Genomic DNA, 14,991 nt, shown 5'->3' with positions numbered 1-14,991 from the left:
GAACTTTAACTTTTAGTTTTCCTAATGTCCTCTGTTCTGGCCACTACTATGTCATTCTAGCCCTCATCTTGTAATAATTGCCCCCATACTGTAACTATTCTTCTGACCTGTCCTCCTGCTTCATGGCCGAGGCAGAGGAGCAGGGTGACGCATGGCAGTGATATGTGCCTGGCCAGTGGTGTATAGGGATTGCGGTGCAGAGAGCCGGTGACTCCCTGTGCCACGGTGTAGAGAGACGGCGACTCCCTGTGCCACTGTGCAGAGAGCCGGTGACTCCCTGTGCCGCTGTGCAGAGAGCCGGTGACTCCCTGTGCTGCGGCTGCAGAGAGCCGGTGACTCCCTGTGCTGCGGCTGCAGAGAGCCGGTGACTCCCTGTGCTGCGGCTGCAGAGAGCTGGTGACTCCCTGTGCTGCGGCTGCAGAGAGCCGGTGACTCCCTGTGCTGCGGCTGCAGAGAGCCGGTGACTCCCTGTGCTGCGGCTGCAGAGAGCCGGTGACTCTCTGTGCTGCGGTGCAGAGAGCCGGTGACTCCCTGTGCCGCGGTGCAGAGCCGGTGACTCCCTGTGCCGCGGTGCAGAGAGCCGGTGACTACTTCATGTCCTTTGGTTACTCATATTTGAGGAAGTATCTCAGGGTATTTACCCCATTAGTCCTGTGTAATCCGGACGGGACTGTCTTTCATGGCAATGGTATCTGTAGCTGAGGTTTTGTTTCTGATGGCAGTGATATGTGCCTGGCCAGTGGTGTATAGGGATTGCGGTGCAGAGAGCCGGTGACTCCCTGTGCCACGGTGTAGAGAGCCGGTGACTCCCTGTGCCACTGTGCAGAGAGCCGGTGACTCCCTGTGCCGCGGTGCAGAGAGCCGGTGACTCCCTGTGCCGCGGTGCAGAGAGCCGGTGACTCCCTGTGCTGCGGCTGCAGAGAGCCGGTGACTCCCTGTGCTGCGGCTGCAGAAAGTCGGTGACTCCCTGTGCTGCGGCTGCAGAGAGCTGGTGACTCCCTGTGCTGCGGCTGCAGAGAGCCGGTGACTCTCTGTGCTGCGGCTGCAGAGAGCCGGTGACTCCCTGTTCTGCGGTGCAGAGAGCCGGTGACTCCCTGTGCCGCGGTGCAGAGAGCCGGTGACTCCCTGTGCCACTGTGCAGAGAGCCGGTGACTCCCTGTGCCGCGGTGCAGAGAGCCGGTGACTCCCTGTGCTGCGGCTGCAGAGAGCCGGTGACTCCCTGTGCTGCGGCTGCAGAGAGTCGGTGACTCCCTGTGCTGCGGCTGCAGAGAGCTGGTGACTCCCTGTGCTGCGGCTGCAGAGAGCCGGTGACTCTCTGTGCTGCGGCTGCAGAGAGCCGGTGACTCCCTGTTCTGCGGTGCAGAGAGCCGGTGACTCCCTGTTCCGCGGTGCAGAGAGCCGGTGACTCCCTGTGCTGCGGCTGCAGAGAGCTGGTGACTCCCTGTGCTGCGGCTGCAGAGAGCCGGTGACTCCCTGTGCTGCGGCTGCAGAGAGTCGGTGACTCCCTGTGCTGCGGCTGCAGAGAGCTGGTGACTCCCTGTGCTGCGGCTGCAGAGAGCCGGTGACTCTCTGTGCTGCGGCTGCAGAGAGCCGGTGACTCCCTGTTCTGCGGTGCAGAGAGCCGGTGACTCCCTGTGCCACAATACATTTCAGCGGAGTGCGCATCTGAGAATGTACATTCAGATGAAAACGGTGCGAGTGTTGGCGGCCCCCTGACATATAACTCTGGTCTTCGGGGGCCCTGCTGTAAACCTTGCCTCCTCTGCCTTTCCGCTGCTGTGAATAGGTTAGCAAGAGAAGGAGATTTATCAAAAGAAACAGAACTCAAACCTCTGTAAACCTGATAAAAAAGCGTAGTACAAAGCATCAGCCATAAGTATATTTGAATAAATAGGTTTATTGTGACATAAAAATGATTCCAGGTTCATCCATTGGTGATATTGCTTACAGGAAAGCTCAGGCGATTCTACAATACAAAACCTGTCCTGATATCTTACAGCACATCAGCAATAAAACAAAGGTGAATAAATTAATAAGTTAATGTTGCCCCCTTACATAGATCGTATTTACAGGTCAGACAAGTGACATTTTCCCATTTTAACAGAGCACATAATAAGTTGACAAAATTAAGGCCGGGTCCAGATGTGGCGGATTTGTGACCGTACGATAGACGAGGAGTTTGCACCGCTCCTTCGATGCTGCGGACTTTATGACGCGGCTTTCGCCTTATCTGGACTTACCCTAAATATTCCTATTATTTAGTATTTCCTATTGTAACATTGCACGATTTTCCAATGACAAAACCTGAGGTGCTAAATAACATGGATGAGCTTTATTCAACCAGGTAAACTAGAAGGACTGATCGTACTTCTCGGGTCCACGTGTGCCGACCGCGATGGGCCAGAGTCGCTCATCTTCTTATGTTTTCATTGCTTGTATTTGATCTGTAAATAAAAAACATGGTAAAAATGGAGACAAGAAAGGAAACAGGAGCAAATTTTAAGGAGGTGGGCTCGTCTTTATATTGTGTGGCTCCGACAGACAGCAGATATATACCGTATATATTGCAATATTTACTGTGAATGGGCTCCTTCCCCTAATTGTCCTCAGCAGGTCCTGAATAAAAACTGCACTTCGGCAGGAGGTCCGCCAACTGATTCTTACAGAGGTAACAGGTATAGACAGGGAATCTGTCGCCAGGTTTTTGCTACTCCCATCTGACAGCAGAATAATGTAGAGGCAGAGACCCAGGTTCCAGCGGTGTGTCACTTACTAAGCTACTTGCTGTAGTTTTAATAAAATAATAATCTGCTGCAGATCTAGAAAGTGTCTGCATAACCCACCCAGACCACTGATTGGCAGATTTTTGTGTGCACTGCTGGACGCGGACTTCTCCCGGAAGTTCGCTGCAGTGTTCAGAGTTACGGAGAGAGAGATGAGAGAGAGAGAGATGAGAGAGAGGGGAGAGAGAGGAGAAAGAGGAGAGAGAAGAGAGGAGAGAGAAGAGAGAGATGAGAGAGAGGAAAGAGAAGAGAGAGAAGAGAGAGATGAGAGAGAGAAGAGAGAGACAGAGACACAGAGAAAAGAGAGGAGAGAGACAGAAGAGATGAGAGAGAGAAGAGAGCGAGGAGAGAGAGGAGAAAGACAAGAGAGGAGAGAGAGAGGAGAGAGAGAGGAGAGAGGGAGAGAGAAAAGAGAGGAGACAGAGAGAGAGAGGAGAGAGAGAAGAGAGAGAAGAGAGCGAGGAGAGAGAGGAGAAAGACAAGAGAGGAGAGAGAGAGGAGAGAGAGAGGAGAGAGAGAGAAAAGAGAGGAGAGAGAGAGAGAGAGAGAGAGAGAGAGAGAGAGAAGAGAGCGAGGAGAGAGAGGAGAAAGACAAGAGAGGAGAGAGAGGAGAGAGAGAGGAGAGAGAGAGAGAAAAGAGAGGAGAGAGAGAGAGAGAGAGAAGAGAGAGAAGAGAGCGAGGAGAGAGAGGAGAAAGACAAGAGAGGAGAGAGAGGAGAGAGAGAGAGAGAGAGAGAGAGAGAAAAGAGAGGGGAGAGAGAGAGAGAGGAGAGAGAGAAGAGAGAGAAGAGAGCGAGGAGAGAGAGGAGAAAGACAAGAGAGGAGAGAGAGAGGAGAGAGAGAGGAGAGAGAGAGAGGAGAAAGGAGAGAGGAGAGAGGAGAAAGGAGAGAGGAAAGAGAAGAGAGAGGAGAGAGAGAGATGAGAGAGGAGAGAGAAGAGACAGGAGAGAGGAAAGAGAAGAGAAAGGAGAGCGAGAGATGAGAGAGAGAGAGGAGAAGAGAGAGAAGAGACAGCAGAGACACAGAGAGAGAAGAGAGGAGAGAGAGAAGAGAGAGAAGAGAGAGAGGAGAGAGAAGAGAGAGGAAAGAGGAGAGAGAGAAGAGAGAGGGGAGAGAGTAGAGATAGAAGAGAGGAGAGATAGAAAGAGAGAGGAGAGAGAGAAGAGAGTGGAGAGATAGAAGAGAGCAGAGATAGAAGAGAGAGGAGAGAGAGAAGAGAGGAGAGAGAAGAGAGAGGAGAGATAGAAAGAGAGAGGAGAGAGAGAATTTTTCACATCAAAAGTTCAGGTCTCCATTGTCTTCAATGGGGTTCGGGTTCAAGTTTGAGTCCAAGTTCTAGTCCCCGAACTGACGTTTGGGTTCTGTTACCCAACCCGAACTTTATTCCAAACTTCCATGAATCCGCTCATCCCTACTGGTGACAGATTCCCTCTAAATGGTAGGACTTCTGGAAATATCATATTGGGTATTGAAAGCGTCTAGTTTCTAGAAGTGACTTGCTACAATGGTGGCATCCTATTATAGTCTGCACTGAACGTCAGTGAGCTCTATCACAAATGTTTGTAAAGGACTGAATGGAGCAGGGTGTGCATGCTCTACATTAGCTTCATTGTCTTTAGGACTGTTGTAGAGTATAAGCCCATAGTTATGGATTGGGAGACTTCCAAAAATTGCATCGAGCCAAAAAAAGGGAAGTACAAAAACCCGAATAAAGTTAAGAATATTTTATTAATGTAAAGATAAAATCTTTCATGTGTAGCACTACATCCATTGTGATTTTTAGATCACAATAATTTTGCACATTATTTGCCACCTCCTCATTAATATTATCCCCTCTATGATTTCTGGCATTGCGGCTCTTTACCATTATTAGACAGATATTTGTCACTTTATGAACTTTCCTTCTATTTTGGGTGACTGAATACACGGGTCACATCTTTTTTGTTGCAGCACCGTCATCTCACTTCACCCTTTGCATTAGCACTTTAGCCTTTTACTTGTTTACTATGGACATTGAATTTTTACTGTTTTGACGACTGTGTCAGTTAGTCTTACCTGCCATAATTATGGTCTATTTAATAAAATATTCTTAATTTTATTTTGGTTTTTGTACTTCCCTCTTTTTTGGCTTTACCCAGAGTACAGCACTCAGCTACTTCCTACAGTGCCATAGCCAATGAATGGAGCAGAGGTGTGCATTCTCTACATTAGCTTCATTGTCTTTAGGACAGCTATGGAGCTCAGCTACTTCCTATAGTGCCATGGTGAATGAATGGAGCAGAGTTGTGCATGCTCTACAATAGCTTCATTGTCTTTAGGACTGCCACAGAGTACAGCACTCAGCTACTTCCTATAGTGCCATGGTGAATGAATGGAGCAGAGTTGTGCATACTCTACAATAGCTTCATTGTCTTTAGGACTGCCACAGAGTACAGCACTCAGCTACTTCCTATAGTGCCATGGTGAATGAATTGAGCAGAGGTGTGCATACTCTACAATAGCTTCATTGTCTTTAGGACTGCTACAGAGTACAGCACTCAGCTACTTCCTATAGTGCCATAGCCAATGAATGGAGCAGAGTTGTGCATGCTCTACAATAGCTTCATTGTCTCTAGGACTGCTACAGAGTACAGCACTCAGCTACTTCCTATAGTGCCATAGCCAATGAATGGAGCAGAGTTGTGCATTCTCTACAATAGCTTCATTGTCTCTAGGACTGCTACAGAGTACAGCACACAGCTACTTCCTACAGTGCCATAGCCAATGAATGGAGCAGAGGTTGAGCACGTGCAGCACTGATTCAGTAAAGATGGGGATCTACAAAGTCTGGTACTCGGGTTAGGAGAGAACTTTGAAATATAAAAATAAATGCAATTATCTAGCTCCAAATCTGATAACCTGACACATGGTATAAAAAATAATGTCAGTGACACGTCCAATATGACCTTTTTTATCTGAGAATGCCTTGTCTGAAGCAGAAATATGGGGGGTCTTCTCCTGACTGGAACAGGAGCGACAATGTTAAGCGCTTCTTATGCCGCTTTATTTTCCACGTCTGACCAAATGTGTCACATTCTGCTTGGATTGAATCAGCGAGAGTACGAGGATCTATACGATTGTCCCATCAATAATCTCATTATCCTCTTCATTACTGAAGATTAGACATTTACAAGAGGCATTTTACAGATCATGGCCGTACAGAAACCTGGACGTCGCGACCCTTATAAAAAAAGCAAAGAGGTTGTAATGTCCGGACATTGGAGATGGATCATTAAATGCTCATGTCCTGTAAACGCCGTCGTGATGGCGAGTCTGCGATAACACACAGACTACAAAGAAGTGGTATTAAACATCCGAGTTGCCAATCTGCCCCCATTAATGTTTTATGGGTCATGAAGTGGATGTAATTATCTGCAGCTAGAATGGCGGACGGCTGTAACATGGAAGATGTGGCCGTATACTCACTACATGGACGCCAGTAGAAGGACATCTACAGGAGCTTTCATGGTCTCCACATTGACATGGCATTGGTCCTTCCTCTGCAGCTAGAATGGCGGACGGCTGTAACATGGGAGATGTGGCCGTATACTCACTACATGGACGCCAGTAGAAGGACATCTACAGGAGCTTTCATGGTCTCCACATTGACATGGCATTGGTCCTTCCTCTGCAGCTAGAATGGCGGACGGCTGTAATATGGAAGATGTGGCCGTATACTCACTACATGGACGCCAGTAGAAGGACATCTACAGGAGCTTTCATGGTCTCCACATTGACATGGCATTGGTCCTTCCTCTGCAGCTAGAATGGCGGACAGCTGTAACATGGAAGATGTGGCCGTATACTCACTATATGGACACCAGTAGAAGGACATCTACAGGAGCTTTCATGGTCTCCACATTGACATGGCATTGGTCCTTCCTCTGCAGCTAGAATGGCGGACGGCTGTAACATGAAAGATGTGGCCGTATACTCACTACATGGACGCCAGTAGAAGGACATCTACAGGAGCTTTCATGGTCTCCACATTAACATGGCATTGGTCCTTCCTCTGCAGCTAGAATGGCGGACGGCTGTAATATGGAAGATGTGGCTGTGTACTCAATATATGAACACCACTAGAAGGACATCTACAGGAGCTTTCATGGTCTCCACATTGGTCCTTCCTCTGCAGCTAGAACTGCTCACGATCTTCTACAAGATTGTGAAGGGGTCTATGATAATTTTTGACCATCAATTCAGAAGAGCATTGGTGAGATCAGACACGGATGTTGGAGAGGAATGGGCTCCCAGTTTCTATTCTGCTTCGTCCTGATGGTGGTCTGTGGGGTTTAAGTCAGGGCTTTGTGTGACCGGTCAAGTTCTTCCACACCAAGCACCCCCAACTATGTCTTTATGGACCTTGCTTTCTGCACTGTGGCTCAGTCATGCAGAACAGAAGAAGGCCTTCACCAAAATGCTCCCACAAAGCTGGAAGCATAGAATTGTCCAAAACGGTAACGTGAAACATCAAGATCTCCCTTCACTGGGACTAGGAAACCTAGGCTAACCCTCCCAAAACAACAACCTCATAGCATAATCCCTCATCCACCAAACTTTACAGTGGGCATAATGCAGTCAGGTGGGTAACATTCGCCTGCCAATCGCCAAAACGGGATCCGAAAAAAAGGTGGAGGCAGCAGGAATTGTTGAGGGCTTGGACGTGTGTCTTGAAGGGCAAAGCAGAACGAAAGGCTGAACCCTGACTATGGACTTATTAGACGGGGGAAAGTGTCATTAGCCGTGATTGGTATGTCTGGAAGGTGGATCGAGTAGGAAGACGGAAACCCGATGAGTTCAGCTTTGGCTATAAGTTGTAGAAAGTGGGATGAGGAGAAGAAGATCGCTGCTCTTCTTCTGGACAGAGAATCAATGGGGTCAGAGAGGTAGAATTTAAGTGTCGTCCATATAAGAGGCACTGGGAGCTGTGAGACAGTTGTCCCAGGCTGAAGGTATACATTGGCTTGCGAAAGTATTCACTCCCTTGGCATTTTTTCAGGTTTTGCTACCTCACAACCTGGAATTTCACGGTTTTTGAGGGTTTGCATCAGTTCATGTAAAGAACATTTGGTTTTCTTTTAATTGTGAAGTAAACAACAAATAGGACGAAATCACTGGAAACTTCAGTGGAAAAGTCAGTACTTTGTAGAACCTCCTTTTGTGGCAATTATAGCTGCAAGTCGCTTCTGATAAGTCTTCGTGAGCTTTCCACATCTTGCCACTGGGATTTTTGCCCATTCCACAAGGCAAAACTGCTCCAGCAAGTTAGATGGTTTCCTTTGGTGAAAACCAATCTTCAAATGTGACCACAGATTCTCAATTGGATTAAAGGTACCTTCACACATAACGATATTGTTAACGATATCGTTGCTATTTGTGACGTAGCAACGATATCGTTAATGAAATCGTTATGTGTGACAGCGACCAACGATCAGGCCCCTGCTGGGAGATCGTTGGTCGCTGAACAAAGTCCAGCACTTTATTTCGTCGCTGGACTCCCTGGAGACATCGCTGGATCGGCGTGTGTGACACTGATCCAGCGATGTCTTCACTGGTAACCAGGGTAAACATCGGGTTACTAAGCGCAGGGCCGCGCTTAGTAACCCGATGTTTACCCTGGTTACCATGCTAAATGTAAAAAAAAACAAACACTAGATATTTACCTACAGCCGTCTGTCCTCCAGCGCTGCGCTCTGCTTCTCTGCTCTCCTCCTGCACTGGCTGTGAGCCGGAAAGCAGAGCGGTGACGTCACCGCTCTGATTTCCGGCTCACAGACAGTACAGGAGGAGTGCAGAGCACAGCGCTGGAGGACAGACAGCGTTAGGTAAGTATCTAGTGTTTGTTTTTTTTTACTTTTAGCATGGTATCCAGGGTAAACATCGGGTTACTAAGCGCGGCCCTGCGCTTAGTTACCCGATGTTTACCCTGGTTACCGGCATCGTTGGTCGCTGGAGAGCGGTCTGTGTGACAGCTCTCCAGCGACCAAACAGCGACGCTGCAGCGATCCGGATCGTTGTCGGTATCGCTGCAGCGTCGCTTAATGTGAAGGGGCCTTAAAGGGGATTTGACAAGGCCACTCCAAAACATTTAAATGTTTACCCTTAATCCACTCGAATGTTGATTTAGCAGTATGCTTGGGGTCATTGTCTTTTTGGAAGGTGAACCTCCATCTAAGTCTCAAATCACTAACGGACAAACAAGTTTTGGCCAAGAATATCCCTGTATTTCACACCATCAATCTTCCCCTCGACTTGGACCATTTCCCCATCCCTACAGCCATATATCATCCCCACACCATAATACTGCCACCACCATGTTTCACTGTAAGGCTGGTGTTCTTAGGGTGATGAGCTGTGTTGGTTTGGTGCCAGACATTGCGTTTACCTCGGTAGCCAGAAAGTTAAATTTTGGTCTCATCTGATCACAGCACCTTACTCCACACGTTTGAGGAGTCTTCCACATGTCTTTTGGCAAACTCAAAACGAGCCTTACTATTTTTGTGTGCAAGTAAAGGCTTTTTCCTGCCCAATTTTCCATAAAGGCCAGCTGTATGGAGTGTACGGCTTACTGTGGTCGAATAGAGAGATGCTCCAGTCTCTGCTTGGGAACTCTGCAACTCAAATGAGTTACCTTTAGTCTCTGCATTGCCTCTCTGATTAATGCGATCCTTTCCTGGGCTGAGAGTTTTGGTGGGCGACCCGCTCTTGGCAGGTTTGTTGTGGTACCATATTCATTTGATGATCTTGATGGTGATCTGGGGGGATCATCAAAGATTGGAATATGTATATATGTATATTTTTTTTTTTTTATAACCCAACCCTGACATATTTCTCAACAACTTTCTCCCTGACTTGTTTGGAGATCTCCTTGGTCTTCATGGTGTTTGGTTAGTGGTGCCTCTTGTTAATGGTGTTGCAGCCTCTGTGGCCTTTCAGAAAAGGTAAAGTGTATATACTGACAGACATGTGACACTTAGATCGCACACAGGAGGACGTCCTTTCACTAAGCAAGGGACTTATGAAGGGAATTGTTGCCCTAGAAATTTTTAGGGGCTTCATCGCAAAAGGGGTGAATACATGTATGCACATGCCAATTTTTAGTGATTTGATCCCATAAACACATAATTTAGTTAGTGCGAGATGATAAAATTCAGGAAAAGGTTAATGGATGAGAAGATCAGTAGTAGTCAACAGTGTCTAACGCTGAGGACCGGTCTAAGATGAGCACGGAAACAGCCCAACTCAGACTGTAGCGTGTTGGATCAGAGGGGGAGTAGAGATTTAGGTGGAAATGGAACAACACTTAGATAAAAAAGGCATTAGGAAAATAAAGGTTTTAGATAAAGTGAGAAAAACAAAAGTTGCTTGAACGCAGAAACTGCCATAAAACATCAAACACCCATAACTTACTACCCGATCCTGTTTTCTCTTACATTCTGTCCCTCCAGTGGCTCCTGGATTTCTCCAGTTTAGTGTCTGGTGCCATCACATGCAGTCCATTAATGTGACCACTGCAGCCAATCACTGGCGGTGATTACTGAGATGGTGACCACTGCAGCCAATCACTGGCGGTGATTACTGAGATGGTGACCACTGCAGCCAATCACTGGCGGTGATTACTGAGATGGTGACCACTGCAGCCAATCACCGGCGGTGATTACTGAGATGGTGACCACTGCAGCCAATCACTGGCGGTGATTACTGAGATGGTGACCACTGCAGCCAATCACTGGCGGTGATTACTGAGATGGTGACCACTGCAGCCAATCACCGGCGGTGATTACTGAGATGGTGACCACTGCAGCCAATCACCGGCGGTGATTACTGAGATGGTGACCACTGCAGCCAATCACTGGCGGTGATTACTGAGATGGTGACCACTGCAGCCAATCACTGGCGGTGATTACTGAGATGATCAGCAGATTTCTGAGGTCTGTGATTGGCTGCAACAGTCTCGTATTTAGGCGGCAGGTGACCAATGCAGGGCGAAGTGAGGAAGAATCAGGGAATTCCCCAGACAAGACATGGCGCTTTTCTTATATTACTTCATTGCTTTTGGCCATATTGCTCCGGATTAGACATTGGCAGGATGTTCTGAGAACCCCCGCACACTACATTGGCAGGAATAATCACGCCTGTCTCCTTCAGAGGTGACATTTTCTCGCAGATCATCATCAGGACGTAGCAGACAGGTCGTATATTTGGGGAACGATGTGTAATGATGCAGGGATTTCCTTTTATAAAGGATCTGGGAAGTCTGGGGATCAAAACAAAAATTCCTCAACTCTAGCAGAAGGGTTTGTGACCTAAGCCCGGCCCCGATCAGCTGTAATAGCGGCATGCTGAAAAAGGTAGGGATTTATGGAAACACCAACATGGCTAATCCCTGCCAGCAGGGATCACTACTGACCTGTCCCATCCCACAGGCTGCAGACACACGTCCTGGTGCTGGCCATTATGTCCTCGGACAGCACACTGACCCGTAGTGTCACCGAGTCATACACACTGATCCGAGGGTCCGGGAGGCCCCGCTCATGTCCTGTGTTCATCCATTCTTAGGAACAATGACCCCCACCAATAAAGATGGGATTACCCTTTAATTAAAGGCATCTGTCACCAGGCTTTTGTTACCCTATCTAAGAGCAGCATGATGTAGGGGCGGAGAGCCCAATTCCAGTGACGTGGCATTTACTTTAGTTGGTGCAGCAGTTTTGATAACATCCCTGTTTTCTCTGCTGCAGATGTAGCAGTTCTCTGAATGCTGAGCCCTGTATAACCCCGACCATACCACTGATTGCACATAGAAAGCGGCCAATCAGAGGCGGTGGTGGAGGGGGCGGTAATATACGGAGCTCAGATCCATATGGCGGCAGGTTTACTAGTCCTCTAGTGATAATCTCCATAGAATAAAACAGTGATTTTATGAAAACTACAGAAAGCAGCCCAGTAAGTGACACATCGCTGCAATCAGGATCTTCAGTCTAGGTGGCAAGATCCTGGTTACAGATTCTATTTAATACTCGAACAAAAATTGGGAGCTGTCCAACCTTTTCACAGCACATCGTCACCCCCAATATTCGAGTATTCGTCTAACAGATGAGCATTAGGGTAAGGACAGACGTGCGGACGGTGTGTTGGTTCGTTAATAATCCTGTGGAAGATATTACGGGTGGGCTGAGTTTTAGGCATCTAAAGCGCCCCTTTAATATGCAATAGTGGTCAGATGATCAAGTAGCGGATTTAGCCAAGAAGAGTTCCCGCAGGCCACTCAGTTCTCCAGCAGTGGCCACTACAGGTAAAGTGTGGTATTACATGTAGACATTCAAATTGACGGTCCCTGTAAAAAGATGCTTGGGCCGGGTTTGCCCGAGAACTGCTGCATGTTAGAGGCTCTACAAACAGCGTTACCCCCTCCGAGGGGCATCCATGTAGGAAAACCAATGTAACATTACCCATCACAACTTCCCTAGGGGCCGTCTGAATGCTGTGGTGTCTTCTATGGTGTCCATATGAGAAAAATCCTTTTTTTTTTTTTTTTTTTTAAATTGCAGCCATAGCAACTACCAAGGAATACAAAAAATAAAGAGCAACCTTCCTCCCCAGCTTTCCCTATCCTTATGTGTCAGTCTTTACTGTCATTCCAGCATGATTAGGATGGGCAATGTTCTAGTTTTCCCCGGATATCATGTTTAAATAAAAGGCGTCAGCTCTTCTGTGTATAGCAGTGCTGAGGAAAGGCGCACTGTCCAGAAGTGTGACAGTACGGGACCGGCGCAGCCCTGCGGTGCACACACGGTCACCACAGACCGTAAATCAACCCTGACATCTAGTGGCCAATGTCTGCACTGCGGGAGGAACATCACAACGAACAGTCATCCATACAAAGAGCAGGGATGGAGGCGAAACACAATTATTACATCCAAAACACGGATATTATTCTTCTATTCCATTAATCTTATGCTAGTTATATGCCAAATTAAATATTAATAAAACATCCCGATCATCACATGCGATCTCCTATTTAATAGCAGCACATTGTACGGTGACCGGTGCAGGTTTGTTAGTGCACAGTCCTTGCCATTGATGAGAATATGAGGAGAGAATCCCCCTAAGTCATATGGGCATGATATGATAAAGAGGACCTGCTGCCACATTTTATAGCATGATGAAGTTCCTGAAGATGTGAAAAAAAAAAAAACAACACATTTTAATTTCCGATCTTCATCGATATATTGGCTTATAAAAGGTTAATATGCTTATTTCCACTATAACCAAGGGGATGTTAGCAGAGATTCTTCCCTTGGGGGGTGTTTAATTTTTCCTGTGTATGATGTTGCCCAATCATAAACAGGAGGCGTCCTGCAGGGGAAAAAAGAACACGAGAGACAGCCAGCACCAACTTCCTCTATGTGATATGGTGAGACGGTCTAACCAGATCACACACATCTCACTGCCAGAAATGACTGAAGGGACAGTAGAGGAGAGCTGTGTGTCATCACAGACAGTGCTCTGCATCTATCCCAGGCATCAGGGAATAACGCACCAGTACCTCAAATAGATTCAGAGATGGGCATGTGACAAGCACTGATCACTACAGCTCTTATCTCACTGTAAGACAGCGCTGTGAAATGAGAGCTATATGGGTGTGATCAGTGCTTGTCACATATGGCACTCTACATCTATCCCAAGTATCAGGGAGTAATGTCTCGATGCCCAGGATAAATGCAGAGCTGTACATGTGACAAGCACTGATCGCGCACTGCAGCTCTTATCTCACTGTAAGACAACGCTGTGAAATGAGAGCTTTTGGGTACAATCAGTGCTGATCACATATGTCTTTCTACATCTATCCCAAGTATCAGGGAGTAATGCCTCGATGCCCAGGATAAATGCAGAGCTGTGCATGTGACAAGCAAGGATCACGCACTACAGCTCTTATCTCACTGTAAGATAGTGCTGTAAAACGAGAGTTTTAGCTTGTGATCAGTGCTGATCACATACGGCACTCTACATCTATCCCAAGTATCAGGGAGTAATGCCTCAATGCCCAGGATAAATGCAGAGCTGTGCATATGACAAGCAAGGATCACGCACTACAGCTCTTATCTCACTGTAAGACAGCGCTGTGAAATGAGAGCTTTAGGGTGCAATCAGTGCTTGTCACATATGGCACTCTACAGCTATCCGAAATGTCAGGGAGTAATGCCTCGATGCCCAGGATAAATGCAGAGCTGTGTACATGACAAGCACGAATCACGCACTACAGCTCTTATCTCACTGTAAGACAACGCTGTGAAATGAGAGCTTTAGGGTGTCATCAGTGCTTGTCACATATGGCGCTCTACATTTATCCCAAGTATCGGGGAGTAATGCCTCGATGCGCAGGATAAATGCAGAGCTGTGTACGTGACAAGCACGGATCACGCACTACAGCTCTTATCTCACTGTAAGACAGCGCTGTGAAATGAGAGCTTTAGGGTGTGATCAGTGCTTGTCACATATGGCGCTCTACATTTATCCCAAGTATCGGGGAGTAATGCCTCGAAGCCCGGGATAAATGCAGAGCTGTGTACGTGACAAGCACGGATCACGCACTACAGCTCTTATCTCACTGTAAGATACATAGTAACATAGTTAGTAAGGCCGAAAAAAGACATTTGTCCATCCAGTTCAGCCTATATTCCATCATAATAAATCCCCAGATCTACGTCCTTCTACAGAACCTAATAATTGTATGATACAATATTGTTCTGCTCCAGGAAGACATCCAGGCCTCTCTTGAACCCCTCGACTGAGTTCGCCATCACCACCTCCTCAGGCAAGCAATTCCAGATTCTCACTGCCCTAACAGTAAAGAATCCTCTTCTATGTTGGTGGAAAAATCTTCTCTCCTCCAGACGCAAAGAATGCCCCCTTGTGCCCGTCACCTTCCTTGGTATAAACAGATCCTCAGCGAGATATTTGTATTGTCCCCTTATATACTTATACATGGTTATTAGATCGCCCCTCAGTCGTCTTTTTCTAGACTAAATAATCCTAATTTCGCTAATCTATCTGGGTATTGTAGTTCTCCCATCCCCTTTATTAATTTTGTTGCCCTCCTTTGCACAGATAGTGCTGTGAAATGAGAGCTTTAGCTTGTGATCAGTGCTTGTCACATATGGCGCTC

General features: G+C 47.2%; 1 protein-coding gene across 2 annotated transcripts in view; it reads right to left on the bottom strand.

The window, feature by feature from the left end:
- Nucleotides 1–1,877: 1,877 nt before the first annotated feature.
- ARL6 (ARF like GTPase 6) overlaps nucleotides 1,878–14,991 on the bottom strand; it is an 82,888-nt gene continuing 69,774 nt past the window's right edge. The window contains exon 8 of one of the 2 annotated variants that reach the window (XM_069760994.1): nucleotides 1,878–2,444. In XM_069760994.1, the coding sequence (XP_069617095.1) occupies nucleotides 2,419–2,444 (26 nt within the window). In that variant the 3' untranslated portion in view covers nucleotides 1,878–2,418. The remainder of the gene's footprint in view (nucleotides 2,445–14,991) is intronic. The other variant, XM_069760995.1, reaches the window with a different exon arrangement.

The sequence above is a fragment of the Ranitomeya imitator genome, chromosome 3 (genome assembly GCF_032444005.1).
Source record: "Ranitomeya imitator isolate aRanImi1 chromosome 3, aRanImi1.pri, whole genome shotgun sequence".
Taxonomy (NCBI): domain Eukaryota; kingdom Metazoa; phylum Chordata; class Amphibia; order Anura; family Dendrobatidae; genus Ranitomeya; species Ranitomeya imitator.
This window is presented reverse-complemented; position numbering and strand designations above follow the sequence as displayed.